Below are 27971 nucleotides of genomic sequence, written 5' to 3' on the forward strand. Positions count from 1 at the left end.
AAAAATCTATAGCAATCAATACAAATGGCATCTCCTTTGCATTTTGAGCCAGTTAACTGACAGTTCTTGCTGCACCTTTAACACTGTTATAAAAGCCTATATCTACAGGGTTTTTGAAAACTAACAGGATAATTTACTAAAGGATGACAAGCTACTCATTAGCAGTTGTGTGGATTGGTGCAAATTCATCCTGCAGACCAAGCAACAAAAAGCACCAATCTTCAAGTTGGCCATCAGTCTATGCACAACTTATGTTTGCAGGGCAATAGAGAAATAAATCAGGAATGTTCATAGGAAGCTTTTTGCTTCCAGCCATTGTTTATACCATAATGCAAAACTGGAATCCAACATAACATTATACACATGCACATGCCCACATAAAAAAAAATAATATAAATGTAATAAAATAACATAACCCCAAATCACAATGTCTGTGGAAGACGGTGGTCACAGAATGTCGGTAAAGGATTCTTCGAATTATTTTTCTTTCTAAACACATAGCAAAATTTCACCCTGTGGTGACTGCCTACAGCTTTTCTGGTGATCGATTAATCATATAGATCATCTTGTGAGCTTTCCCAATATGCAAAGACAATGTAAGTGCCATGAAATGTATCAGTCACTGCTGTATTTCTGCTGTAGAGATTATGAACAGATACATTTAGAGCTAGCAACTGCCCTTGCCATGAATCAAAAATGTGTACTGCTAAACTGATTTAGGGCCTCAAACTACATTATCTGTAAAATGAAATTACCATGTTCATTGTTTGGAAAGGGAATTGAAAAGACCAATACAGATCAAGTAAATTTGCATGCATAATACATTATATTATCCTGTGTTCTCAACACATCTCACTTTCTCTACATGAGCTGTACTTTTTTAGAGCACATGCAAACCTCTGTAAGATAGCTTTTGTTTAAACTAGGCTTTAAGCAAGTTTATGATGTAGCTATAAACACCAGAGAATACATAAAAGACAATGCATCTTTTGTAATTTGAAGGGTAAAAAAACTCTTACCAATTACTGTGTTCCTTTCAGATTAAAGAGCAATAATGTACCATCAAAGGGCAGCAGAAAGGAAATTAGTCAAGATGCTAAGCCATATTTTCCAAAGAATATAAATCAAGCAAAACATGTTGCCAGCAACAAAAATGTGTCTATACATTCCTCATGGTCTGCAATATTGTATCTATCTACCTCTATAGGAATAATTCAAGGTAACATTTCTGAATAGTAATATTTCTTTATTTAAATACAGTGAAAAAGCTATTAAAGCTGATTGAAATAAATTAAGAACCCTCTGATCAATAACCTCTGTAGACAACCATTTGTAAAAGCTCTTTTAAAAATGAGAAGACAATTGACAAGCAGAAGAAACTGTGCACTGAACATGAAGATCAAAGAAGAAGATGAGAGAGCATGACCAACATGCAGATATAAAAACGCCAGTCACTGGTGCCCAGAGGCTGTAATGCAGAACAGGCTCTTAAGACAGCTCGAGGAGTGAAATACCATTAATCTGGGTTTTGAAATATAACCTGTGCCAGACTGCTGTACAAAGAGTAAAGCGAGACCATGTTAAACACAGAATTTCTCCTCCTCACAATAATAAAACTATGCATTGACAATTTTTAAAAAATTGGAAGTAAAGACAGTAGGTGTTCCTCCTAAAACATAAAGAGGTTGAAATTAAGTTCTATGTAAATATTATCCAAGAGGCTTTTTTTCCCAGAGTACAAAAAACCCGTGTCTTTGCCCTGAGACACTGCGGAGTGTCTCTTGTCTTCACACACTGCGCCAGAAGGCTCCACCAGCAACTTTAGAGAAGTTACCTTCGTAACTCTACTGCAATTTCCTTCTTCAACTCCGACAACCCTCCTCTTTAAAAGATATTTTTCCTTCAAAACACACAATTCAACAGCATGAAGGAATTAATTAAGCAAGGTTGATTTCTTTGTTTCTCCTCCTATTTCCCTTCTGCTGCTCTTCAATATTCAAAAGATGAAGAAGTTTCCAACTCAAAAAAAGGAAATAAAATTTCTGCAAAGCACTCATTCTGAATTTTTTTCAACAGTGACTACCAACAGCAAGAACATTATTCACATTTCAAGACTGTCACTTTTTTAAAGCAGAAACCAGAGTCTAGCAGTAGAGAAAATAAAAATTGAAAATGTGAAAACTGACTGTTGTCCAGATTTTTAATGAACTCTTTACCCTTCAGCATGCTCTGTAACCTTAAATTCTTTTAAGTATGTATTGGTCCTTTTTTTTATTAAACATGCATTACTAATCTAAGTTTTATGATATCCTTGAAATGACTTTACACATAAATTGAAAACTATTGAATTAAGTGATTCTTGACACCAGAGCAGACAGTAATTCATTAAAACATATTCTGGCCTAGTGTATGAACCCATATCAAGTCCATGGATAATCAAATGGACAGATAACAATAGCTTATTTAGAGCCATCGCAGAACGATGGATAGCAAGTAAGGACTGTAGACAAATTCTCAAGCTTTACCAGAATCGCTAGCAGTATGAAACCACTTTAACTAGTGGGAAATACTCTACAGCAGTGGGAACTGCATCAGTGTCACAATTTTTCATCAGCCTCAGGACTTTTCCGTGCTCTCATATTCAGATCAGTCTTTCCCCAGCTGCCTAGATCTGTTATTAGATAAGCATTATCTGGTGAATACTGCCATGATTGATTATCAAATAGATGATATTACAACTAAGAGTCAAAAGTAGATTCTCCTCTCATTTAAAGTGGCATAATTCCATAAACTTCAGTGGAATTACTCCTGCCTATAACACGTATAAGAAAGATGCTGAGTACTTTCCAGTTACTACTATCAGGCATACCCCAATATATAGCACAATGCAGCAGTTCTTCTCATGCAAGTACAAGAAATAAGACAGAATCTTATATTTGCAAAAGACACTTAACCTGGGGCATTCCCCAAGGGCTATATTCTGTATGGCATGCTAATTTTTAAACCAGAAGCAGCAGATTTGGTATCCCAACTGCTTTCCAGAAGGAATGCTGAATGTAATGAGTGAAGAACAGGCTCTCCCTGCATCTTTTCACGATATAAAAGAAATTCAGAACAGTATCTGTGGTTTCTCAAAGCAAGCACTAATTACACTAAGTATGACAATGGAATGCAAATTCCAACAGATTTAAAAATATAATTGAAGAATGTTTTTTTAAATACTCAATCTAAAGCTTGTTTATTGTCTTTATGTGGATGTATCTGACATGGGCTTTCATTCATCCATTCCTGCAATACCTTTCTCTAATAGTTTTAAGGACCCTTTACCTTCACGGGAGAAGGAATTTAGTGACATGCTTAAATTGCATGAAAGCTGTCTCAAATTTTCCATAACTAAACAGACTAAATCCTTCAACCTCTCTCAAAAACACTTTCTCTAGTTTTCAGAAAAATTCTGTGGCTTTTTCTCATTTTTCTCTATCAAATACTACACACTCTTCCATTTCTTCTCTCAGTAAGGCAGTATGTAGGGAGCAAACCATTTGGTCCTTTACTCCTATTTACAGAGCTAAGAATCCCTTTTGTCCGTTTTTCCACTGTCAGTACAATGGACCTATAGCTAGGTTAAATTACTGAGCCAGAGGCAGCAATCTCAGGCAGTGGGGTAAACCTGTGATTTTCTCTCTCTAAACTTTCAAAAGTGACCAAATACACTTTTAAAGAACACACAAAATCCAGCCATTGGAAAGTTAATTGTTAATTGTTAATTAAAGTGACATGTGGCGTTAACATGAGCACTGCCGTCTGTCCTTATCCAGCATCCTCTATGGGAAATACAGTGAAGAGTAAGGGTTTGCTGCTCCTTTGTGCCACCGTAGCCATGCCTGTGCTTGGAACCACAGCAGGAATTGTACCAGTGAAGTCTCATCACAAATTACGTGAGCACAGAAACCGCACATGTGCCCATGCCTGAAAGGAAATGGGGAGGCTACAAAGACAGTTGGTATTCAGAGGACGTAGGAGCCCAGAGGAAAGAGGAGCTATATACTTAGTCATATCAAAGCCTTGATTTTTGTGAAGGCTGAGAATCCTTATCTCTGGCAGCTTCTGCTGAGTGATCAGCATCTCTGGAAACAAAACTGGTTTTTGCCTCTCTTGTTTTTTCCATTACTTCATTTAAGTTTCCTTATGCAAGGAAATACAGTAATAAAAAACACTAGTTTTGAGGGAAAACCTTAGAAAAAAGAAAAACTTTTTGATGTTTCTGAATTACTGCAGTTCACTTCTCTGTGCAATACACATATGCAACCATCAATTTGTTTTACTATTCAGCTAGCATAAGAGAATGAAGTTTCAAAACTAGCTGTACAAAATCAGTGCTAGGATGAGAGCTAACATGACACCATTTAGCCAAGAACAAGATTTTATGATTCAGATATAAATGACTGAAAAAGTCATTTCTATTGGAGGTGCTGTCATTATTGAACAGCAGCTCTAAACCATCAAAAGCTTTCCATTGTTGGCAATTTGAGTATCATTTACCAAAACTAAATCATCTGTAAAAACACCATATATTCCACCACCAACCCCCCCATTTTGAATGTACTAAACAAAAAAGTTTTCATTGAGGTATTTAGCAATGGCTTTTAAAAAAATTAATGTCCTCCAAGTACTCTTTATATCATGCTTTGAAGTAAAAAATCAATAGTGTTTAACTGACGAACATCATTGTCTTTCAAAATTGCTAGAAAGGGAAAGCCAAAACAACTTTTTCTCAGACACACTGATATATGTTTAAGCCTGTTCATCATTTTGAAAGAGCACATCTGATCTGTGCTCCTTCAACACGTAACAGGCAATTTACACGAGTTCATTTCCTTTGTGGACAAAAGTAAGAGGGTTTGCTTGTGCTTGCTAGTTTTCTAATGTCAATGACGCTTTATGGTGGTTCCAAAATCTGTTTTACAAAAAAAAAAAAAAAGGCAAATAACCAAAGGAGAGGGATGTGTATACGTGGGGGGTGGGGGGGGTGGGGGGGGTGGTGGTGGTGTGTAAAGAGTATTTAAATATTCCTTCTGTTTTATAAATCTTTGATCAACATACTTTTTAATATGATAGCAAACATTTCAAGCAAGGCTCCAAGTACAGGATGTAGACACAGGATTCAAAGGAAGGCACCACCTTATTAAATCTTTTTTTTTTCTTTTCTTCTTTTTCTTCTGGATAATCCAGACCTGCAGGCTGAAGTTACATATCAGCTTGAGCTAGCCTAAATAGAGCCACGATCACAACCTCTTCTCTTACCTTGAGGCCATAGCCCTCTTGCATACAAAGTTCCCCCATGACCTGAGAGTGTACAAATGAAGGCATCCCATCAGCTAGATGAATGCTATCCTCTCTTTTATATGGCTAATTGCCAGCTGGATCAGCTCCCTGAATAGGGGTGCCAGCAGATCTGTACAAGCGCTAGCACCGGTGGAGGAAGTCCCTGCAGCCAGGACTGATGGAGTTGAAAGAGACTGTGGAAATCCAGCTCAGGCTGACTTCATCTGCCAAAGGATGGCAGCCCCTTCTCAATGATGGTTGGAAACACTTTTCTAGCTTCCAGCCTATGTTTATTCCTTACTGTTTGGTTTTGTGCCAGCACTGGTTTTTTCTTAAGTAGATGCTACATCTTCCCCACATTTGCTCCATTGTGACTGGAATAACCCCATCATTTTCCCTCCTTTCCAGCTGGGAAGAAAACTCTCACAAACTTGGTTTTCCATTGCCCTCATCTTTGTCATCTCTGCCTGTATGAGTTTGAATACAGGTTACTAGGCTTCTCTATGGTATTTCAAATGTCTTCAAAGAGATGAAAAATAGACAAGCAAAGGCCGCATGCTCCAACAAAATACGTATGGGAAGCTTCGCACATCAGCAGAGTCCTTTTGAATTCAGATTTTACTCTGAAGAAGGTGGTGTAAAAGAAAGTGCAAAAAATTTGCTTGTTATCATGGGATAGGGGCTAAATCTAGACTTTAAAGAAAACAGAAGACTAGATAAAACCCAGTTAATTTCACAGTCACTCAGTATCCAAATAAATACTCTTTTCCCTTTTAAGTATATTAAAAGCAAAACTATTAGAAAATCTTCAGTACATCAAGTCACATACTGTGTGTAGTCACATACTTTATACACTTGCAGTCAAACTAAAACTGCAGATCCAGACTTACAGTCCTCAGTTTCCAAAATTAGGTTTTTAGATCCTTATCTATGCACAAGCCACCTCCTCAAAGATACTGAGCTTCCTCTGAAGTTACAAAAACTTGTGAATTTTTTACTACTCAAAATCAGGTTACTTCTATGAAATGCAGGAAAAAAAATTTTAGGACCCTGAGTTTGAAACATTTGGTCAGCATTTCATAAGCTTTTCCAATGTACAAGTGTGTAACAGCGTATTGAATGTCTCATGATTTAAGAAATACTGTTAATGTATGTAATACCTGATAATGTATTCAAAAAGAATTCATGCAGTTTATCTTTGAAATTCCATAAAATAAATTATTTAAATTAGATAAATGGCAAACTATATAAAATGTTACCCCCAAAATCACATAAACTACACAGTGAATCATACCAGCACAACTGACTGTGCTTTCCAAGTGTTGCAAGTCAACCACCACATCAAAAGTTCCACCTCATCACGTCGAACCAGACCCCTCATGCCTCATGATAATTTGCAGTGAAGCCCAGGCTACCTGGGTCCACGTAACTGCCTCCCCTCTACTTTCCCTTCTTCAAAGGTCCCAGCCTCCATCCCTTTATCCTCACCACCCCGCAGCCATGAGGCAAATGAAAACAAGTTCCTCTTGGTGAAAAAAGCTTTGCGAGTTTCCCCATGGGGGAAGTGAATAGTATTGCTGAGCAGCTGCCAAGAAGACATCTAAACATCTATAACAAGTCACACTGCTCTTGATTTGTGGGACTTTGTGACCATGCAGAGACTCGTCATTACAAATGCAGAAAATCTCAAGGCATTGAGATTTTTTTGGTGAAAACAGGTTTTCACCAAACTTAGTGTGTATGCACCGAAAAGTTGTTGTTCTGCATGCAAATGTCTATGTACATGAGATGTCTGGGTATCCAGACTTGCCAGGCACCTAGCAGCAGTCCAGTAACATACCTCCAACTCTAGCCATTATTCTAATAATCTAATACTTTACCTCCAAATTTGGAAGGTCTGAGGGCTGGCCGCTTTGTGTATGGAAGGAAGTTTATAGAAATTTTCTCTTCTGATTTGAGTTAATCTTTGAATTATGCTTTTAAAAACATTTAAACTAGTGTTGATGGATTACATGCATGCTAAATAATTCATGTGCTGGTCAATCTGCAGGGATACTGAAATAACCTCATGTACACAGCTTTGTATCACCCTTACCAGTAACACCTATCCAGTAACACTTAAGATTTCTCACGTTGGTATCTTTTGCCATAAAAATGATTAAACTGCCATAGAGCTGAAATTGGAACTGAAATATAAGGCTGGATCACTTGCACAATAAACTTTGATTTAGTCATTAAAGAGATTATTGCTTCACTTCCATGTAGACAGAAAGGACAGGCACCATCCTCATCTAGTTCTGCAGGGTGTGGCACTGTGGTTCATTTTATTTTTATTTCTCCAATTTGATCATAAATAAATCCAATCACACTTTTAGTTCTGATAATGGAAATTGTTCTGGTGAAGCACAAGGGAGAACCTAAGCAAACACCCCTTTGAGGAAAAGGCATACTTAATTTGCATTTTCCAGCCCCAGGTCTGGCCCCTTCCCTCTGAAGTCTTTTTATCTCTGACTCCTCTCCCCAATCCTAGAGGCCTTTTTTTCCCTCGTGAGGTGCTACTGGCACTGTCAGCGTATTGCTCCTATGCAGAGGCAGCCTGGGGCACGCAGAGTCCCTTCCGCACTCCCTCACCAAGTTTCGTCTCACGCCCGAAGACTGTCCCACAATGGCTCAGCCTGCAGTCTTTTGGCTGGGGTGGGTGCTGGCCCATCAGATGGACCTGGTCCAGTTACAGAGGCCACTGCATAAAGGGTCAGGCTCTTCAAAAGTGCCTGACGGCCTGGGAGTGCACAGCTATCCCCTAGACCAAATGCATGGGTTGTTTCAAAGATGAGTAAAGGGTTAATGTCTGCCAAGCGCAGTGATTGTCCTAATGCTCTCACTCTTCTCTTCTGAACTCTCTCCGTCATGCAGCCTTCACACAGAGTTGTAAAATACACTGATGTCTACCAGAAGACAAGCATCATGCATGATTTTATTCGCCCCACGCATTTTTCTGTTTGCCAGCTGAAGGAACACCCAACCGCTACACACGGGAGTTTCTGCATGCGGGCATTAGCTTGCTCTTGCCAACTCCTCAACAAGGCTGAGGTCCCAGCAGCAATGGGTCCTTCGGCAACAGCCTGGACAACCGTGTTCCCTGGTCCCATGCCACAGTTTTCCTTGGACAGGAATTACTATTACCACGTTATTAGTAGTATTATTATTACGAGCAAAGTGTTGGGAAGGTTCCCAAGCACGACACAAATGGACAGCTTTCTTTCCAGTCTCCAAATCCTCTGCTGAACAGGCACAAAGCACATCCACGTGCAAATGGATGGATACACACAAAACTTACTTCCTCGCTGCCCCTATAATATGTGATGAAGTAAAAACAGAGCGGAAACAAATTCAGGAGGGGATAGGCATTAGCAACGCTTGAAATCTGCTTTCCGATTTAAGGTAAACTCAAAAGAGTACTTAATCTTCTTTTCCCAGTTTTTTTGTTCTCCATATTATAAATCCTTCTTAAAAACTTGAACCATGGTGTGTTATTTTGGCTCAAAGGGAAAAAGAAAATCCAGTTGATTTGTACTTTCAGGTTCTGCTTTTAGACTCCAATTTGTCTTGATCATTAGTTTATAAATCCAGGTTTAAGGCACATTTAGAGCCTGCATTCCAATGAATTATTCTGAAAGCTTTTCTGGAGTGCAGACTTAAAAACAGCCAGAAAAGAAAATGGTATCTTTACATTTTTCCAGGCCCATGTATGGGACTCATTTCACTCCCTGACACCTGACATTGCAACCAAATCAGGAGGTGATTTCTACCCATAATGCTATTTATTTTAGTTGTATATGGGTGGCCATGTTTTGTAGAGTAAATTCCAAGGACAAAAAATTGAGGTGAAAAGGGTTGGTTTTCTCATGAGTAATTACAGGGAACTACACAGCAAGACCACAGAAAATGATTTATCAGAGCCTGTAACTTCAGCGAAGAAGTTGTTTTTTTTTTTTAAATTATACCAGAAGAATTTCCAGATTCATTAGCCTGCACTTGGACTGATCATGATCAGGGCCTACACAGAAAAACAGCACTATTCAAAGATGTTTATACTTCGCAGCACTCTTGAAACAAAATGTGGTAGAGAAAAACTTTAGAGGATGGTCTAAATCAGCTATTGCTGTCCACTGTGGAAACTGACTTCAGTATAGCTATATTATGATTCATACAACGTATTTCCAGATACATCCATCCAGCATCACTTTTCTCCTCTGAATAATATAGCTGGAAGTTGGTGTGGAGGAGCCTAGCTCTCCTGAACCTCTTAAATATATTATAAAAAAAATAAAAATTAAAAAAAAAAAATCTGTTTCCACTTTGGGGTGGGCTTTCTAGTGTGCTCCAGTGGAGAAGTCTGCATGCTGAAATTTCACCCAGTGACACCATGAATTCCATGTGCACACCAACAAAAAAGAACTTGCACCACTGATATATAAGCAAAAGCTGATCCCTAATGTTTAATGGAAAGGGAGGTGCATATAATATGTTTTGGAGATCAGAAATGCTCAGGCTACATGACACTACAACACACAGATTCTTACATGTCCTGAACTTGAAACTTTCACGGGAAAGCATGCATCATCTCCAAGTCACACTGACTCTTGCAATAATATCTACATACAAAAAAACTACTGTACAGCAGGTATGCCTAGTTTTTGGCTGATTCAAGAGCTGTGAGGAAACAAGACAAATTGTTCCTTAGTCTCCTTGAAACAGGTACCTTCCTTACATCTTGTTTCAGCTGCAAAGAACACTTCTAAGAAAAGCAAACCCCCATAACAAGGTATTATTTTCTGCAGTCAGATTCAGGGATTATTTTCTACCATATTAAAAATTCTTTAGTAGAGCTCTTTGCCTCTGTCAGAGAGTGTGTAAGAGACTGAAGCAAAACCCGCTCATTTACCAGGTTTAATTGAAAATGCAAGACAGGGAAAAAAGTTAGCAGAATTTTTTAAATCCCAGGAACTTGACAGTGACACATATTCCTAACTCACATGCCTCTGAGAAGAGGCCATGCTGCCCAGAGTAAATAACAGCTTGTAATTTGCAGTGAGGATATCCAGCAGCAACACTGTGAAATACATGTGATAATGTGATTTACAGGACCAGGAAATAATTTTTAGATATACTGTGCTGCATTAACAGTCCAGGTTAAGTGTGTGCTGCAGCTTTTCCCTTGAAGGTACAGTAGGTGGAAGATTTGTGATATCTTTAAATGCAACAAACGGAAATATAGAGGGGGGGGGAGGAGTCTCCTGCTGAGATGTTGTGATAAATTATTAAAACTTCTTTCTTAATGTTGATGCTACTCTTTAACCTCAGATCACAATACTGACAGCAAAGGAAAAGTGAAAGTGCTATTAAAGCTGTGATAAACACACCATGCTGTGGCAACACTTGTAAGGAGAAAAAAAAAAAAAAAAAGGAAAGAAAAAAAAATTCCTGGGGTGCCTCCAATCAGTAACATCGAGAAACAACCAGAGAGAAAATATCAAGCTATCTACAATCCACAGTCCCTCAGTCCAAATATTTATGAGATACCATTTGTGCTCACTGAGCTATTTGATTATGAGACCCTGATAACCCAGGTTTTCCATAAACAAATGTCATGCAAGGAAGCAAAACAAAGTGAACTTTATGAAAAGGCACATCTAGTGAACTGTTCACAGCACATATAGGGTAAACCATCTCAGCAGTTTTTAACAGAAGAGGAAAATGGATTGCTGCCTTCAAAAATCATAAACGTTTTCTCAGCACAGCATTTTTTTCGATAAAGTTAATGCAATTTATCTTTATTAACACATCAACACTGACATAGCCAGTCAGCCAATTAGTGCTGCTGGCAGTGCATTTCACAACATTCATGTACTCTAAAAAAATGTCTGTCTAGTCATTTTTACCACATACACTAACAATTCTGCACTCAAAATAGGCTCCATGCTTTCCTTCTCTCTTCTTCCTTCCTCTTCTTTTCCAACACTGTAACCCCCCTATGATGGGGATAATGTCTTGCAATAAAGCCACAAGCATCTGTCCCAAAGTCTCCATAATGAAAAGAACAATCTGAATTCTCACAGTCCAAAACCCCATCAGTTTCTAAATGGCATACATTTATTTGTATAAAGGCCTTAAATATTACTCTGCTAATAATACAATGCAAAGTAAAATTCCTGCAAGGAATATATGCCTTACAAAGTCAGTCAAGCAAACTAACATGAAAAATTAAACTCCATGCTCTCTTTTTAGCCTCCTATTGCAAGCCCACATGGCAACCTGAAATTTGAGTCACTCAAAACAGCATAGGTATTCTCCTTAGATCACCTTTAATAGAGCTTTTTACAATCTTACCCAAACATCCATTACAAAACTTTTTCTTTCCACTTACCCCCCTTCCAGTGTTTGCCTTTGGTCCTGCTAAGCTTGCTGAGGGTTGGTCCAGAGAAGAGCAACATCAAAATGAAAAGAAGTTCAAGCATACTGATTTTCCCCCGTTTCACTGATGATAACATTTCCAGAAGTTATTCAAAAAAAAAGAAAAAAAAAATCTTACATCTTCTCCCCCACTTTCTGTTTGCTTAAGGAGTGATTAATCATTGAAAAATCAGAGCAAGGAGTAGCTTTGCTCTCCTTAGATGCTGAAGTAATATCTCAATGATGTAGCCCTGAGGAAAGCCACATTTCTCACTGATCCGGTTTCTCCCACACAACATGCAGCCTGCACCACTGCTACTACAGTAGCTATAAAATAATTTCTGCTCCTCACTTTGGTTTCTGTGGGAATATATTCCTCAGCTTGCAGCGTGAGCTTGATTGAAAATGATAAAAACAGTAATGCTTGTGTCCAGCAGAAAAGAGAAAAGATGTCAGGATTGTGAAAAAAGATGAGAAGCAGTTGTACTGACAGCTTTAAGCCTGACTGTCTGATCCTAATAGCTGTGCAACCAACCAAATTGCTCTTTTAAGAGTAATAAGGCTTCACTGAAAGCTGGTGTCACTGCCACTTGGGTAGGTAGTGCAGGGCTTGAAAATCACCAAGGAACCTGCTAGAGATAACGACTGCCACGGTCCCAGCTCCGAACGCAGAGGGCTGAGCAGAATACAGTATGCACAGGGAGCATTTAATCTCTATTGTGTGGAGGAGATTTCCTGCTTTACAGTGTGCAACTGCTCTGGACTTTTGACTGCATTTTATTAATGCTTTAGTTCATACTCTAAACTAAAATGCAAGCTTCAACACACTAATTACTTATAGCATTTCTGAAGTAATTATTCTATGGGAAAAAATCCTGCATGCTTTTGCCTTTTTTTTTTTTTTTAAAGTAGCAAACAGGAAGAACAAATCCTTAGCAGCAGCAGTAATCTTTTCACTGCACAGAGCAGCTATGCATTTTATATTTTCACACTGTCTAACCTTAGGATCTCCTAAACCTGAGGGGCAGGGGTAGGGGTGGAAAGAGAGAGAAAGAGGACATTCAGAAGTACAGGTATTTTCAAAATAATAGATTGCAGTCACAATTTTTCATTTAGTGATTGTTGCTGCCACAGAAATAATATAGCTACCTATGTCTCTGGATGTCCATATTTAAGAACGCTGAAGCTGGATAAGTAAACACAAGACTTTCTGGGCAAAATTTTGGATTTTCACAAAGGGTGCTCAGAGGAAGATTCACGACATTCATACTTCTCAAACAGTCTTGAGATGCCCAGCACTTACTTAAGTATGGCTAGAAGCTTAAATTCATCTACAGTTTGGCATTTACTTGTTTCCATATAAGCATTCAGTACTCAAATCAATGAGCCACAAACCTTGTGCTGTGGATTTATATAAATAAAAAAATCAATGTCCTTAGAATGACAAAGCAATGATGGTCACAAATTCCCTGAAGTTACCACGTTTTCAACTAGGGACATGATGCCCTTTTCAGTGCAACATTAAGATGATATTAATAAATCTGAAGCTTTGCTTATTCATCTGAATAAAGAATGATATTTTGACTGGTGGAGACAATCATCAACATCTAATATACGTACAGGGATTTTTTTAAACAAACAGCATATAACATCACAAACAAGGAAATATTGGGATGCCACCAACACCACATCAACTATGAAAGATTTTTTATTTTCTTTTTAAGTTCTAAAATATATTTATGGGCTGGTTAGAGGATGTAACATTTGCATTTAGACGGAAAACAAATGCATGCTGATGTACAGTAGTTTTTCATCCCTCTGTGCATTAATTTTTAAAAGTTATAAGACAACTTACCAGATGCTGGGTTTGATATATCAAGGCTGATGTTTATGGCTCTTAGTTGCCAAAAATTAGGTCAGTATCTATCATGTAGAGTCACTAAGCTGTGGCTTCTTATGTTAAATTTCTCCATGAAGCCATTCTTAATCACCAGTCTCATTGCTAATAATTAAAACACCATTTCTTCTATTTCTCTACCAACTGTTACTGAAATGAGGCAGACACTTGTGTTCATTTTGATTGCCTCTGTAACACTCCTCTGAAACTAGCACCATACTGCCATGTTGAAGCATCAAAAAAGTTACAAGTTCACCTTGCTGGTTTTAAACATTTTATATCCAGATAATAAAATGACCTTAAACTAAAACAGCCACCACCACCACAACCCTCAGGTACTACTATGCAAATTCACTAACTTAAGAGTTTTGAATCAGAAAGCGAACACCTCCACTGTCCAAAATGTGTGACAATATCAGTCATGCTTCAGAAATCCTAATGGGATCATTCTTTTGGCCATCTTTGCAGCTTTATGTCACTTCTGCTTCCTGCATCCTTTCTTCAGTCTCTGTCTTGCTTTCAAATTTTATAACCCCCTGAAAGTTTGCCACCGTTTCTACCCCTACCCATGTGGAAGCCAGCTGCTGTGGGGAAACCTGTTTCCAATGGTGGCAGGCATCCTTAAAAATACCTCCTTGGTTCCTATACTGCAGAAGAATTCAACTTCTTCAGCCTGGACACTTTGTATTTGCAGCATTAATGAAAACAGCCGCTATTGGAAGGTATTATGAGTTTCTGCCAGCTTTCTGCTAGCTCTGACATATGCCTCCAGCAGCCTCAGAAGGATCAGGTACCACTCCAGCAGCAGCTCAAGTGATGTGGCAGAAGAACGGAAGGACCACCCGAAACAAAGGCAAAAGGGAAACCACCATGGCTGCTGGTCATGTGTGTGTTTGATTCAGTTTAATGCCTAAAGAGCCAAGACTTCCACTCTGCTGATGGTTTTCTGGGTTATTTTGCAAAAGGTAAGTTATTAAATCCACTTTGTATATATTAAGAGTGAGGGGGCAGACCTTCAGGGAAACACAGAAAAAGTGTTGTCGCTTCTTATGAAATTTAGTGAGGTTTTTAATGTCCTCGTTTCTAGGTTCATAAGAATTTCAATTTTCCAGAGTTGAAATTCCTCCAGAGGAAAGATATAGTTTCAAGGAAGATTATACAAATGTTATAGGTTGAAACATCAGAAAGACAAATAAAAGAAACCCAACATTTATTTCTCCTTCAAGTATCATGAATTTTAAGTCAACATCATGTTTTAGAGATGTAGAACTGATTTGTAATTCTATTTCATGCTTTGAATGTGCAATACTGGAAACAGAGAAAAAAGTAAGCAGTCTCTTCTACCTTTATGTCTGTTACTATTACAAGAAAAACTATGAGAGCTAAAAGAGGCAAACCAACCCCATTACAGCTAAGTGTCCCTGACATCCAACCAGTCCTTGCCAGGATCTCTTGAACCCTGCAAGGTCCTTCACAACAGCTCACACCAGTCATGAGTATGAGACTATTTAATACTTTCTAAGCATAGAAGAATTCATATATTAAGACAGATCAAATGCCTCTCTTGTCTAGCATCACATCTTCAGTAGTGGTCAACCTTGGATGCTTATGGGAAAAGCACAATGATAAGAAAGCATTAGTGGAGCTTACCACTTGCCCAGCCTGCCAGCCTCTGCTTGTGAAAGGCTTTGAGATTTCTTAGCTAAAGACTCTATCACAGCTATCAAGTTTGATTAGAGAGTGACAGACCTATACTTCTTGACTTTGTCCAGTTTCTTTTTTTATTCATTTATGCTTTTCTCCACTCCCATAGTCTCTGGCAATGAGTTCCACAGATTTAATTACCTGCAGCCTGAAAAACATACTTCCTCTTGTTTCTTTGAAAAGTATACCTGATAATTTTATTGACATAATTTTGGTTTTCCATCATGGAAAAAAAATATTCCTGTTCACTTTTCCTCATATTGTGGTTTTCCAAATAACCTCCCTTCATACAACTTACTCCAATAAGAAAAGACCTACCCTAGTCTTTTCTCAGACCAAAGATGTTCCATACTCACAAATGTCCTTGCTGCCTTCATCTTAAGTATATTCAGCTCTAATTTAGTGTTTATGAGATGAAGTTAAAAGAAAAGCCTGCATTATTTAAGATAATTAAATATCAGTTATATATCAGTTGCATATTCTCTCCCTCATTCTGCTCATGAAGCCAAAGGGCAGCAGCTACCATTAAGCTGGAGTTATGTTTATAAATGCCTACAACATTAATGGATACAGAGGTTCTTTTTAATTAACAGAATTTCAAGAAGTTTACTCAGTAGAAGCATACATTAGCAACCTAAATAACAAAATACCAGTGAAATACTCAGAAAAAAATACGTCCAAGTTAGTTTAATCTGCAGTTGTTGTATCTGGTTATTTGGTCACCCTTCCTTTCCATATTTTCCTTCTTTTATACTAATCGCTATCTGGCACAAAGGACTGCTAGTATAAGTACTTTGTTAAAACCCTCAAGCTTGAATAAATAGCAACAATAACTTCACGGAAGCTTAAATATCAGAGCCCCTGAGCAACATGCTCTTTTAAGGGTGGTATCTTGGAGTGGTCTGCTGATCACAGACTATAGAAGGGACAGACAGAAGTCTCGATTGCTTACTTGCTGACATGCTTTCTAGCCCATTGTATTTGCCATCCAGATCCCATTTCACTGTGGTGAAGGTTAGAGACTTTCAGAAGATCCTTCCATAATTGCAAGAAGTAACACTGGGATCAAACCCAGCATTCAGTAGCACAGGCATTTTTCATGCTTGCATTTCCTGGCACTTTTTAACTGTAGCATTGTCTTAACATATGGAGAAGCTCAGGAAGAATCACAGCCTTCACTCTTCCCATTTCAGAACAACGGACAATCAAAGTAAAAATTTAAAGAGATTGCAGAAAAAGATAGAAATGATTGTTTAGAGAGTCATGATTAAGATGAGAAGAAATGGAAACAGAAGCTGAAATGCCTACTCCCTCTCCCAAGAAGTTACAAATATTTTACTTTGTCCTACCTCTCTTATTCTCCCAAAGATGCCATACAGCCAGCACGTGGCAGCATGAAAATGCCCATGACTAAATGAACTTTGCAAAAGGCATATTATTAACACTAAACGCAACAAGATGGAAATATCGCATCCTGCACTGTAGGCATGAAGAATATTTTTCCACTGTCTACCTCACCATATACAAAGGCCCAAGTTGCTCTAAGGCATAATTAATTCAGTTCTTTTTAGGCATGAAAATTGTTTTGATTTTAAATACTTTCAGCTTAGGGCATTCTAAATATCTGTGGAAGCCTCCTGGGGATTTCTGTTAGCCACAGACACCAATGGGAACAAGATTTTTGGATACTTCTAATACAACACGTTGCCAAATAAATACATAGCCTTCTTAAATCAAAAATCTATTTGAAATTCCTTCCAGTTCATGTGATTTCCAAGGATTAAGAAATCAGTGCTTGCCCAGTATGCAATCTGTGCTTCCATTGCAGGTATTCTGAAAACCCATTTATATTTCCTCTTCACAAATATAACTAAATAAGATGAAGTTCTGACAATCATTGCACGCCAGTGTGAGAGGCTGAAAGAGTTAATGTCTCAAACATTGTGGGGCAAGTTCTGCTTAAGAACAAACTCTGCATAAGGACAAACCCTGCCTAGCAAGGAACCCCAGGTGAAAAGAAGCCCATCAGCGCCCATCAGCACCAGGAGGGGGAGGGTGTGCAGGAGGGTGCACAGCTCCCTGTTCTGATGTGCTGAGCAGGGCAGCTCACCGTGCAGGGAAGGGGAAGTTACTCCCCAAGCGACCCCCAAACCCACTGACCCATTTCCTAAAGGCTCACAAACTGCTCATGACACCTATTTAGCCTAATGAGTTTGAGTGCCTGCCCGAAGGATGGGCAAGGATGATAAAAGGACACAAACTGAAGCCCCAGGTGCACAAGCCCACCGGAACCGGACCCCTCGGCTGACCGGACCAACGCTGGACCCAGGACCGATTTTTCTCCCTTCTCTCTCTCTTGTTTTTCTCTTTCTTTTTCCTTTTCCATAATCCCTACACCTCATCCCTTTAGACATAAACCATTGACCAAGTCTGGGACTAGGAATGGATCCAGCTGCCCCTGGGCTCCTCTCTGAGGAGTCGTCTAGAAAGCAAGGGGGTGTGCTCTGAACCTCATGACTCAATGGGAGGGCTTGCCTTATTGTCTTCCCTGAACTGACCCCCAAATAAGCAAGGCCTGTAGTATATGTTTGGTGATGTATGGTTAGCACAGGTTACACAGTTTACTGACGTAGTTTCATACCAATTTTTGTTGTGAGCATACCAATTCTTGTGGTGAGCATGCCAATTCTTGTTGTGAGCAAATTAAAGTTGAGTTTTGTGAGTTAAAGGATCCCTGGTGTTGTTTCACCTTAATACTGACCTGGGAATCAGCAAACCTGAATTGTTGTCTGAAGAAATTGGGATGTGACAGCCACTCCCCACATACTATGTTCATTTTGTTTTCCACTGGTAATAGAGACCCACAAAATGGTCTCTCTTCATCATAACAAATTAGTAGCTCTTTTTTGTATAAGACAACATGAAAGCTTGATGTATAGTAATATACCAGTTTTAGTGCAGTAGAAGAAACATATCAACAAAACAAGGACAATAAGTCCAAGACTCAACTTTCTACACCAAAGTTTTTTTCTTGTTATGCTTAGAGGTCTAAGGTCTTTCTGATGCTCTGCAGATTATATTATGTAGAATGAAAAAGTGCACAAAAGTTATTTCATATTATTTTGTACTCATCAATAAGAATTTATCTGAGGATTACATTTAAGTATAATAAGAATGATAATAATTCACTTTGAATTTACCAATTATTCCAGTGTTTAAACATACATTGTTTCAGTTCAAAAAATACACATTTGCTTGATGGAGTTCATAGATAACCATGAACTGCTTAAATATTTGATAAACAATGTGAGAAAACCAACTTCTCATTTTTTCAATGTTTTTAATAAAATAATTAACTCGAATAACCTTATCCACTACATTACATGCAAAGATTCTAAATTCTTTCACCACTGATAATATGCCATACTGTTACTTTGAAATATAATTTCTAAACAGCATCTAATAATTTTATTGCTGTCTACATGTAACAAACTATACATACAGTTAAATGGTAATATATTGAAATGTATATAATTATATGTAATAATATGTAATAAATATTATGTATTTAACAATAACACAAATTGTTAAACAACATACCTGTGCTATTTCCCAAGAAGCAGCTTTGGTAAGAAAAATACTACAAAAAGTCATAAATCCCAAGATGAGGTAAAAACTCTAATGAGACATTTCACCATGTTTTCTCCTACACAGTGAAAATACATTTCTGTGGTTTTGACGAGAGAGAGAAAAAGAAACCCAAACAATTCTGGCCTTAATTACCTCTTTTCTAGCACGGAAAAATCCTATTACATTTGCTATCTTACTATATCCTATTTTGTTCTATTTCCTATCCAGAAATCGAACATTTATCTAAAACACAACTATAAAATTATCTGGAAAAATTGGCACACACTACCTATCGAACAGGAAGGGAAAAAAAGAAAATAGAATAATTGATGGCAAAGCAAGTTGCAGGTAGAGAAGATACCAGGATATATTCTCACAAAGTGTAAGTAGAGTAATAGTTATACTTTGAAAATACCTGAACTATCATGCCAAAACAACCTTTTCCTTCTGTGGGCCTATTTCTAACAGCTATGAAGAGGAGATAGCAAAGCTGAAAAGTACCAGTTCATTCATATGGGAATCATAACTTGCCTACCATGACTTATAGGCTTTGATTTGTCAATAAACAAATTTTGGTTATCACTCACAGGAAAAAATAAGTCAGGCTCACATTTCATTCTAAAACAGATCTTTAAATCCGAGAGCCTCAAAGCATTTTGTGTGTTTCCCAGGTTTTTGCCTTCATTGAGGTTATTTTAGACCTATTCACTTTAAATTTTCCTATGCACAACTTTGAAGCCACAGAGTAGTAAGCCGTTCCTCTCCTCCTGCTTCCAATTAATTTTTGAAGCCCTTTGGCACTGCAATGCCCAGTAGCCCCATTAGGAAGAATCGACTAACATCAGTCAATCAAGTATCTCTGGATGTAGTCTACAGAAATTAAACATGGAAAAGACAAGCTAAATCATAGACTATTTGGCATCTCCGTATAATAAAGATGCTGGGAGAAGACAACATTTATTGGAAAATGGAATCAGATAGGAACTAAAATTTCAGGTCAGAAAGGAGGACCAAGGTGTAGCAGAGATCATTCAGGAAATACTGCTGGTGACAAGAGATACATCTGCTTTCTCTGAACACATATTGATCCAGTAGGTTTTATGTTTGGGATGCCTCCAGTATTGCTGAAGGTGTCACATTTCAGGTGACTTGCAACAATGAAACCCTGACTAATTGCAGTTATTAAAGATATTAGTTTGGTTTTCCTTTTATGTGGTATTGAAGTTTCCCTGAGGACACATTCAAGACAAAAGATGTAGTGGTGACTCTACACTTCTCCCTTCGACTTCTGTGCTCAAGCAAAGAATCTCACTTGTAAGCTAGGATTCCAGATACAAATCAAAAGTACCAACAATTACCAGACATGGGTGTAATGCATCAGTAGGAATGCCATGCCAAATACCACACTGCTCATACACCTGCAGCTTTAAATACTGGAGTAATTTTTCTGCAGAGCCCCAGATTTGCAATTAATTTGCAAAAGAATGAAGGAGGTTTGGCTGGCTTGGTTGGGTTGTTTGCTCTGCCACATTCAAGTTCAGAACAAATGTCTACATGGCAGAGAAGAAACTAGCAACTGTGACACACCTGCTTCCACCCTTTGTTAAATTTTCTGAACATAAAGCCAAAACAGAGGATTTCTCTAACTCTAAGGATCTCCGAGTGTCTTTCAGAGACAGCAAGTATTGTATAATCAGCATTTGTCTGAAATACTGAGACAAACACGACACAGACTCCTGCTAAGCAAGTATATTTTGTTGCATTTAAAATGCATTTGGGTTTAATTGCAAATTATGTTTTCAAACTATTTTTGTTTACACAGTGCAAAACCAATTGCTGATTAAGAATATGTTCAAGTTCTGCATTCATTCTTTCTTTTTCCATTTTTATTACAGATACAGCTATTGAGAAATATATCTATCCCTATTCTGTAAAATAAGGCCAAAAAGCCTTTTTTACAGTGTTCTGGTGTTGTAAAATATTTAAATTTCAGTATTCATAGGCTATATCTGCCCAGCTGTGTTACAGTAGGAGACAAACCCAAACTGTCTGACTATCCACAGTACCTACGTATGTTGGGTCCGGTCTTGTTTTTGTTGGAAGACAGCCTGTCAGGCAGGGGGCTTCTGTGCTGGGCAGCAGAACCAGATCAAATATTCCTAGATGAAACATAGACACAGCTACTGCAAGACACATCATCTGCCCACAGCCATCACTGGCAATCCTGAACTCATTCATTCAATCATATTTTTTAAACATTTTTTTATTATTATTATTCTATTAGCCCTGTGGAGCCCACACTAGCAAACCAATCCAGACTGCATTCGAATGTAGCTCACACATCAGGCACTGTTTGATAATTACATTCCAGTGCCAGGGCCAACCCCACTGGACTATAACCAAGGCCAGAGGGTACACACAATGATGTTGCAAAGGTATAAGTGAGAGCATCATCTGACCTACAGAAATCTTTATTAATGGTGCCAATTCACAAGGCAAAATAACTTAGCAAGGCTATAATCCTAGCCTCAGCCTGTTCTGTCTGATGTTAGAAAATATGACTTATTATTCATGAATTGAAAAAAATTTATATGCAAGTCCTTCTGAGATAAAGCTTATCCCCAACCCCACCCTTCCACACCATTGTCAGAATATTCCACTTTGGACTGAGGCCACACTTCAAGCATGGTTTTGTAACAAAAGCATAATCTCTTCTTATAATGGCTTTTGTCATTATAGTTAACTGCCTTCCACTCTCATTCAGCACATAAGAATGATTTTCCATTTAAACAATTAGCATTACTAAACAACTACATAAACGTTTGACTTAAAGTGGCTTCCAGACAAGTTGTACAAAACCAGTACCTGTTAAACAAAAAATCAAACAAGGAGGCAAAACACTGTTGTTGCTGTTAGAGGGTCAAATACGTGGAGCAAAATTAAAGTTGGGTTATTCTGCTCTACCTGGATGTCCTGTGCTGCAGGCTCAGTAGAGGTGGCATTATAAGCATGGCTGAATAAAACAATTTATAGTAAGGTTTTTGCCTACAGCATTGTAAGGTTGTGTTACAGCAACACAGTAGGAAGAAATGTGATCTTTCATTGGTTTCACTCCAGTGACCAGAGGCCAGATGACAGTGGATAATCAGCGAGGTCTATAATTTATCACGGCACCTTAATACATAGCAGCTCCATAAGGCAAGACAGCACAGCAGCAGACCACCACCCAAGGAAGCAGAACAAGTTGGTCTCCAAGGTCCAGGTGTTCAAACAAGTGTGCACGCGTTTGCACACATACAACAGTGTGTGTCAAATCCATGCTGAACATGCCTTGCTCAGAGGTTGAATGGAACAACGGGGAATTTGCATACATGTAAATATTTTGTTAAGGCACCTAAATTATCTGAACAATGCAATGCACATCAGTACCTTTTCCTGGTACACTGATTTTAATAAGATCATCGCCTATATGTTTAACAGCTAATAATTCTGCTCTTTCCCTCAGCACGGAAAACTCTGCCCTGTGCAAAGGCGGTCGCTCTGGCTTCAAACAACGCACTACAAATACACCTAGGAGGAAGAAACTGCCTTAAGGTGAGGCATGCAGTGCCCTAACACATACAGCACAAATGACTAGAAGTATCATTCTTGCACCCAAGAAGTGAGCTTTCACTACAGCCCTATTCCTGAGTACCAGAGGCCTCTCAAAGTTACAATACTGAGGTTACAACCCAAAGCCTGTGCCTTCTGTGGTACATGCCAGTCCTGACAGCCACCAACCAAAACCCACACAAATGCATGGATGCTGACGTGAGCAGACCTTTCAGCGCATACGCATTGAGGTGAATCAGAGTGATTTTACACTGTGAGCTGAATCCTGACATCCGTACGAGCTCTCCTTTGTGCAACAGGATGCAAAGGATGCTCTAATTTGGCACTGGACCCTACAATACCATGCCAGCACACCTAACCCTTTTACGTTGTATTATGAACCATGGTACAAAGTCAGAAACGCTGAGCTGAAAAGTTTTCTGGTCAGTCAAAATTAGCAGGTGTGACAGTCTGACAAATTATAGTCAATGTCTCAAACATTCGTTCAAGAACTTTGGTGGAGAAAATGGCCTCTGTAAAAACACTGGAGTTCTGTGAACAGGACAATGTGGCTGGAGGAGAGGGCCCCACGGAGGGTCGGACCGCACTTCTCCAAAGCCACAATTCCTTAAGTGACCAGGAGAAGGAGCACAGCATACGTGCCTGGAGGAGGAGGCCCCACAGAAGATGGGACTGTGCTTCTATCTTAAGCGGTCATGCCAGCAGGGAAAAAGAGGCAACTACGCAATGACACCCCCCCCCCCCCGCCCCCCGCCAAAGTTCACTGACCAATTCCAGAGAACCCCGGGAGTGGGAACTGCGCATGTCGAGACCATCAGCTAACACACTATAAAAGAAGGGAGAACGAGTTCTTAGTGTGCACCCTCCAGAACTGGATCTCTATGCTGGCTGGACTGGTGAAACCCTTTTCTTCTCTCTTTCTTTCTTTCTTTCTTTTCTTTTCTCTTTCTTTCTCTTTCTCTTTTTTCTCTTTCTTCTCTCTCTCTTCTCTCTCTTCCCTTTCCTTCTCCTCTCTTCCCTCAGTCTTTTCCTTCCCTCTTTTCCACAGTCCCTACACCTCATCCTTTTAAACATAAACCGTTGACCAAGTCTGAGGCTAGGAGTGGATCCAGCCACCCCTGGGCTCCTCTTTGAGAAGGAGTCCAGAAAGCAAGGGGGTCTGCTCTGAACCTCGTGACTCAACAGGAGGGCTCTCCTTCTGATACATTTTCATGTTCCCTTTTCCATTTATTTTTCTACACCTCCCTTCTCTTTTCAAACAGCAGCTTAATGACATGTTGCAAGGTTCATATTGATAAGTTCACTTGTACTTGGGCAAGGTTAGCTAGGTTGAATAAACGTTGATTGTTGTTTGAACTCCCCTGGTGTGGTTTCACCTTAATTCTGACAAAGGAAATCCACAAACCTGAGTCACTCCAACTATAGGACGCAACAGCAGGTCATACCTGCATAAGCATTTAATAGGAACAGACATACAGGTGACCTGATTTCAGATTTAGGCAGAGGCAGGCCCTGCTCTTCCTCTGAAAGGCTGGGCAAATTTCACCTATTTATTCTGTTTCTTCAACCTCTCCCTCCCACTCTGCCAGGAGCCCCAAATCGTTGTTCTGGCTGACAGCCTTGAAAACCACCTGAAATCTATGAAAGCAAGTGGCATACGCTCGCTAACTTCTATGAAATTTAGATCAATCTCACAACCTTCAGCTTAAAACTCAGTGTCATTTTCACTACTAATTGAACAATTCAAAGTCCATCCATCCGAGCTCATATTGAAAAAAAGAGGTTTTTCTTGTCCAAGTAGAGTTAGCCTTATCAGATATGGCCCCCATAAAGCTTCCCTATATCTCTGAAATCAATCATCAAACGCTTGCTCCCAGCTTCCCCACATCTGCCTTTAGCAATTTAAGTCTCATTCCCTCTGTGAAACAGGCAATAAATCACATCCATGGTATTGAGTGAAAAATAAATCATAAACTTTGAAGAACAACCAGAAGTTTGTAAATGACTTTTAAGAGGTATTGTCTCTGATTTGTAAAGTAAGGGAAAATCAAATGTTGGGAAGGGGTTGGTGTCCGTGTAAGCCAAAGGGCTCCTTAAATAGGTCCCAGTAAGGTTCTTGTGTTTAAATGCACATACAGATGTGTCCTGAGGAAGCAAAGTCTATCCTTACCTATCTTTGACTTTTAAATACAACCTCAGATTTTATTTTTCTGACTTTTCTGTTTCTTCTCTACAAATGAAAATTAAAAGGATTTCTTACTCCTTAATATACGTATATCACAGGAAAATTTTTTAATTATTTTAGCTGCCTGTCAGTCTTTGACTTTTAAAGCTCTAAGTAAACTCCAATATGCATAATTAATCCCCAAAATGGGATATACCTGTAGAGCAGTAATATCTTCTAAACTTAAGTATAACTGGCCAGTGCTTCTCCTGCATCAAAACCCTGAAGATGTGACTCTAAGTTCTTGCTCCTTTAGAACATGAGACCATCAGAAACCCGTATTGAAAAACACACAAAGAATGATTTTCCATCATCCTGACAATTCTTTAACAACATTCAAAAATAAAAAGTACAGTCAGACTATTGGTGTTTCATACCATTGCTGTGTTGCTACAGTAAATTTTTAAAGTTTGAGAGGAGACATCATATCCTTAAGCTTTGTGAAGTGCACAGACTGTTGCTATAGATTTCTTTGAATTATGTTATCTTCTCATATATCCTTCTATGTCTTAAGATATTTGAACAACAAAATAAATAATTCTGAAATGAATCTTCTTTCCCCAAAATATAAAAAGACATAATTTTTATTAAAGGATCCCATATTTTACCAAAATTGATATTTCAGGAGGATAGTTTGAAGACAGGAACTAAATAGCAGAACACATTCTCCAAAGCAGACTTCTGCTTTCTAAGCTTATCTTTGTGTTTCACAAAAAAATCCGAACATCATTAAAAAAAAAAAATTGTCTTTGCCTAAAAACACTTATGAAAAAATGAAAGTGGATTAATTTAATAAAATTCAATCGGGACTAAACCAGGCTGATATCGAGAAATATGTTACATCTACAGTATAGGTTATTTTATTTATATAATGTGTATTTTTTGTGGATCTAGTTTTCATTTTATACTTTCAGAAAAACTGGAAGGAAAATACAATCTCTGATTTTACGATAAATAGGTTTGTGTTTCAACGTAGTCTTTCAAAAGGAATTTGCAACCGTTATTCTGACTTACCTATCCTTTTAGAATACATCTGTAAGGCTAAAGATAGAAGTGACAATTTTTCTAAGATTATTAAAAAATTAAAAAGCCAGTAGAGTACTATGTTTAAAAATTCTATTTGCATTTTATCTGTCACTGAATTTGCCCTAATTGTCCACTATTGTGATAATGTCTGAATTGAATACTGTATGTCTGTATGTATGTTAGCAGCCAGCAATTAGCTCAGCAATAATTATATACTATTTCTGACCTCTTTGTGCAGCTGGCAGAGGGTGGGGTTTTTTTTAAATACATCTTCTGCAACTTTAAGTAATTTTAAAAAGTAGAAAAATAGAGTTTAAGAACTATAGGAAACAATTATTAGCTTTCCTAATAATTCCTTATATACTTACAGACTTGGAGAATTCACATATATGTTGTGATTACATGCAATAAGTTTGAATCATAATAGTGTTCCTTGATAACCTCTGTTCCTTTTACAGCTCACTGAATGATTGTATGATTTCATAACTGATCCTGTGATATCCATGAGTGACACTGATTTTTGTTTTTGTTTTTTAAAGCAACTGTTTATTAATTGCACTTCTATAAGTAGGCAGAGTACTTACATGTTTTTAATTTGCACTGCATTTCTTTACTAAAATACCTTTCTTCGCTATAATGACGTCAAATGACAGAGACCCAATGCTATCTACCTCACATGGCACAGGACTAAGAAAATACAGGTAACACACTTCTCAGTACTGCACTGGTTCAGTTGCTTATGTATTCTTCTGTTATTTTATCAGTTTCTCAAATGAGAGATGTTCCATGATTAAGGATATGTATAAATGAAGAGAGCTAATTTCCCCCCCAGGTAGACACATGTAAGACTCGTCAAAGTTAAATGTCAAAAAGAATTAAAGATAAAATACTGATTCTAGCAGAATTGTAAAAACCTCTATATTTGCATCTCTCTATATGCAAGCCATGTGTAGTTCATTAACATTATATGTCAGCAAGGTTGCAGGTCAATTTAGAAATCCAATTGCAAATCAAGGGAAAACTACTTTCAAAATGACACCTGGCTTGACCTTCAAACCCTAATAATCTAGAGCAAATCAGATCGTTAAATTATAAACCGAAATTAAGTTTATGATTAATAGAGTTCAGAAAATGAACTGCAATGGATAACTGGGCTTTATCCGGTTCATGGACTATTCATGAGCAGATCACAGCTCCACAGGGTTTCTTGATGCAATGTTTTTAACATCATCTTAAACTTCTTCATCAATGAGTCCTCACAGAATCTGCAGTCCGGATGTGGTGAGAGAGCTCCTACTGCCATGGTATCTGTTTGCTGAGCAGAGGAGCAGGGAAGGACTTCTAACTCAGGTTTGTATGTGGGAGTCAAATTCAAGTGTCGGTCTTAGACTGAGAAGAAAGAAACATGTTCCCTTGCACCTGTAGTCAGACCTGTGGCTTGCCACAGTTTCAGAAGACAAGTCCATGGGTGGGACCTGTAAAGCATCTACTTGAACTCTGAGACCTACATACTGTAGATGAGATTTTCATCTCTGTTCCAGTGCTCCTCATGATGCATAAAAAACCCCTTGAAACGTCTATTTTCTGTGAGGAAGCGGATTTTGCTGATCAAGTATGAGGCAACAAGTAGGTAATTCTAGTAAGTCCCTAGGCTTCTCCTTTCCAAAGTAAGCACAAGTGAAATTAGCAGAAACCTTGATCAATATCCACGCCAACCAGAATTTATAGTTACAATGTGGCATGCTGCTAACTTGTCAGCATTAGCAACAATCCTTTACAAGAGATTCTTACTATACATCAAAGTATGGACAAGCACTGTAAAATGACATGACCAAGTTTATAAAATTATGATTCCACTTTCCATGTAAAAAAAACCCCAAACCCACACATACTGTAGAGCAGACTGCATACCAGTCTGAGATAATAGTGAACAAACTCTTATGCTGTACCTATAAGGCTTCCAGACACAAAGTCTGGATAACCTGTATGTAAATAAAATAACACTACCATGTGGCTGCTTCAGAAAACAGAGAATTATGTAGACTGAAAAAAATGCAAACTGTAAGCAGATGTTGCCTGTAGGCTTGCATTAAGATAGTG

At 38.3% G+C, this 27971-nt stretch overlaps 1 protein-coding gene across 15 annotated transcripts in view; it reads right to left on the reverse strand.

Annotated features, from left to right (window-relative positions):
• ROBO2 (roundabout guidance receptor 2) overlaps positions 1-12421 on the reverse strand; it is a 952677-nt gene extending 940256 nt beyond the window's left edge. For 7 of the 15 annotated variants that reach the window (XM_030020195.1, XM_030020190.1, XM_030020194.1 and 4 more), the window contains exon 1: positions 11753-12420. In XM_030020195.1, the coding sequence (XP_029876055.1) occupies positions 11753-11876 (124 nt within the window). In that variant the 5' untranslated portion in view covers positions 11877-12420. Of the gene's footprint in view, positions 1-11752 lie in introns of all 15 variants that reach the window. The other 8 variants (XM_041124896.1, XM_030020184.1, XM_030020193.1 and 5 more) reach the window with 2 other exon arrangements.
• Positions 12422-27971: the final 15550 nt, after the last annotated feature.

This window comes from Aquila chrysaetos, chromosome 7 (assembly GCF_900496995.4).
Source record: "Aquila chrysaetos chrysaetos chromosome 7, bAquChr1.4, whole genome shotgun sequence".
Classification (NCBI taxonomy): Eukaryota; Metazoa; Chordata; class Aves; order Accipitriformes; family Accipitridae; genus Aquila; species Aquila chrysaetos.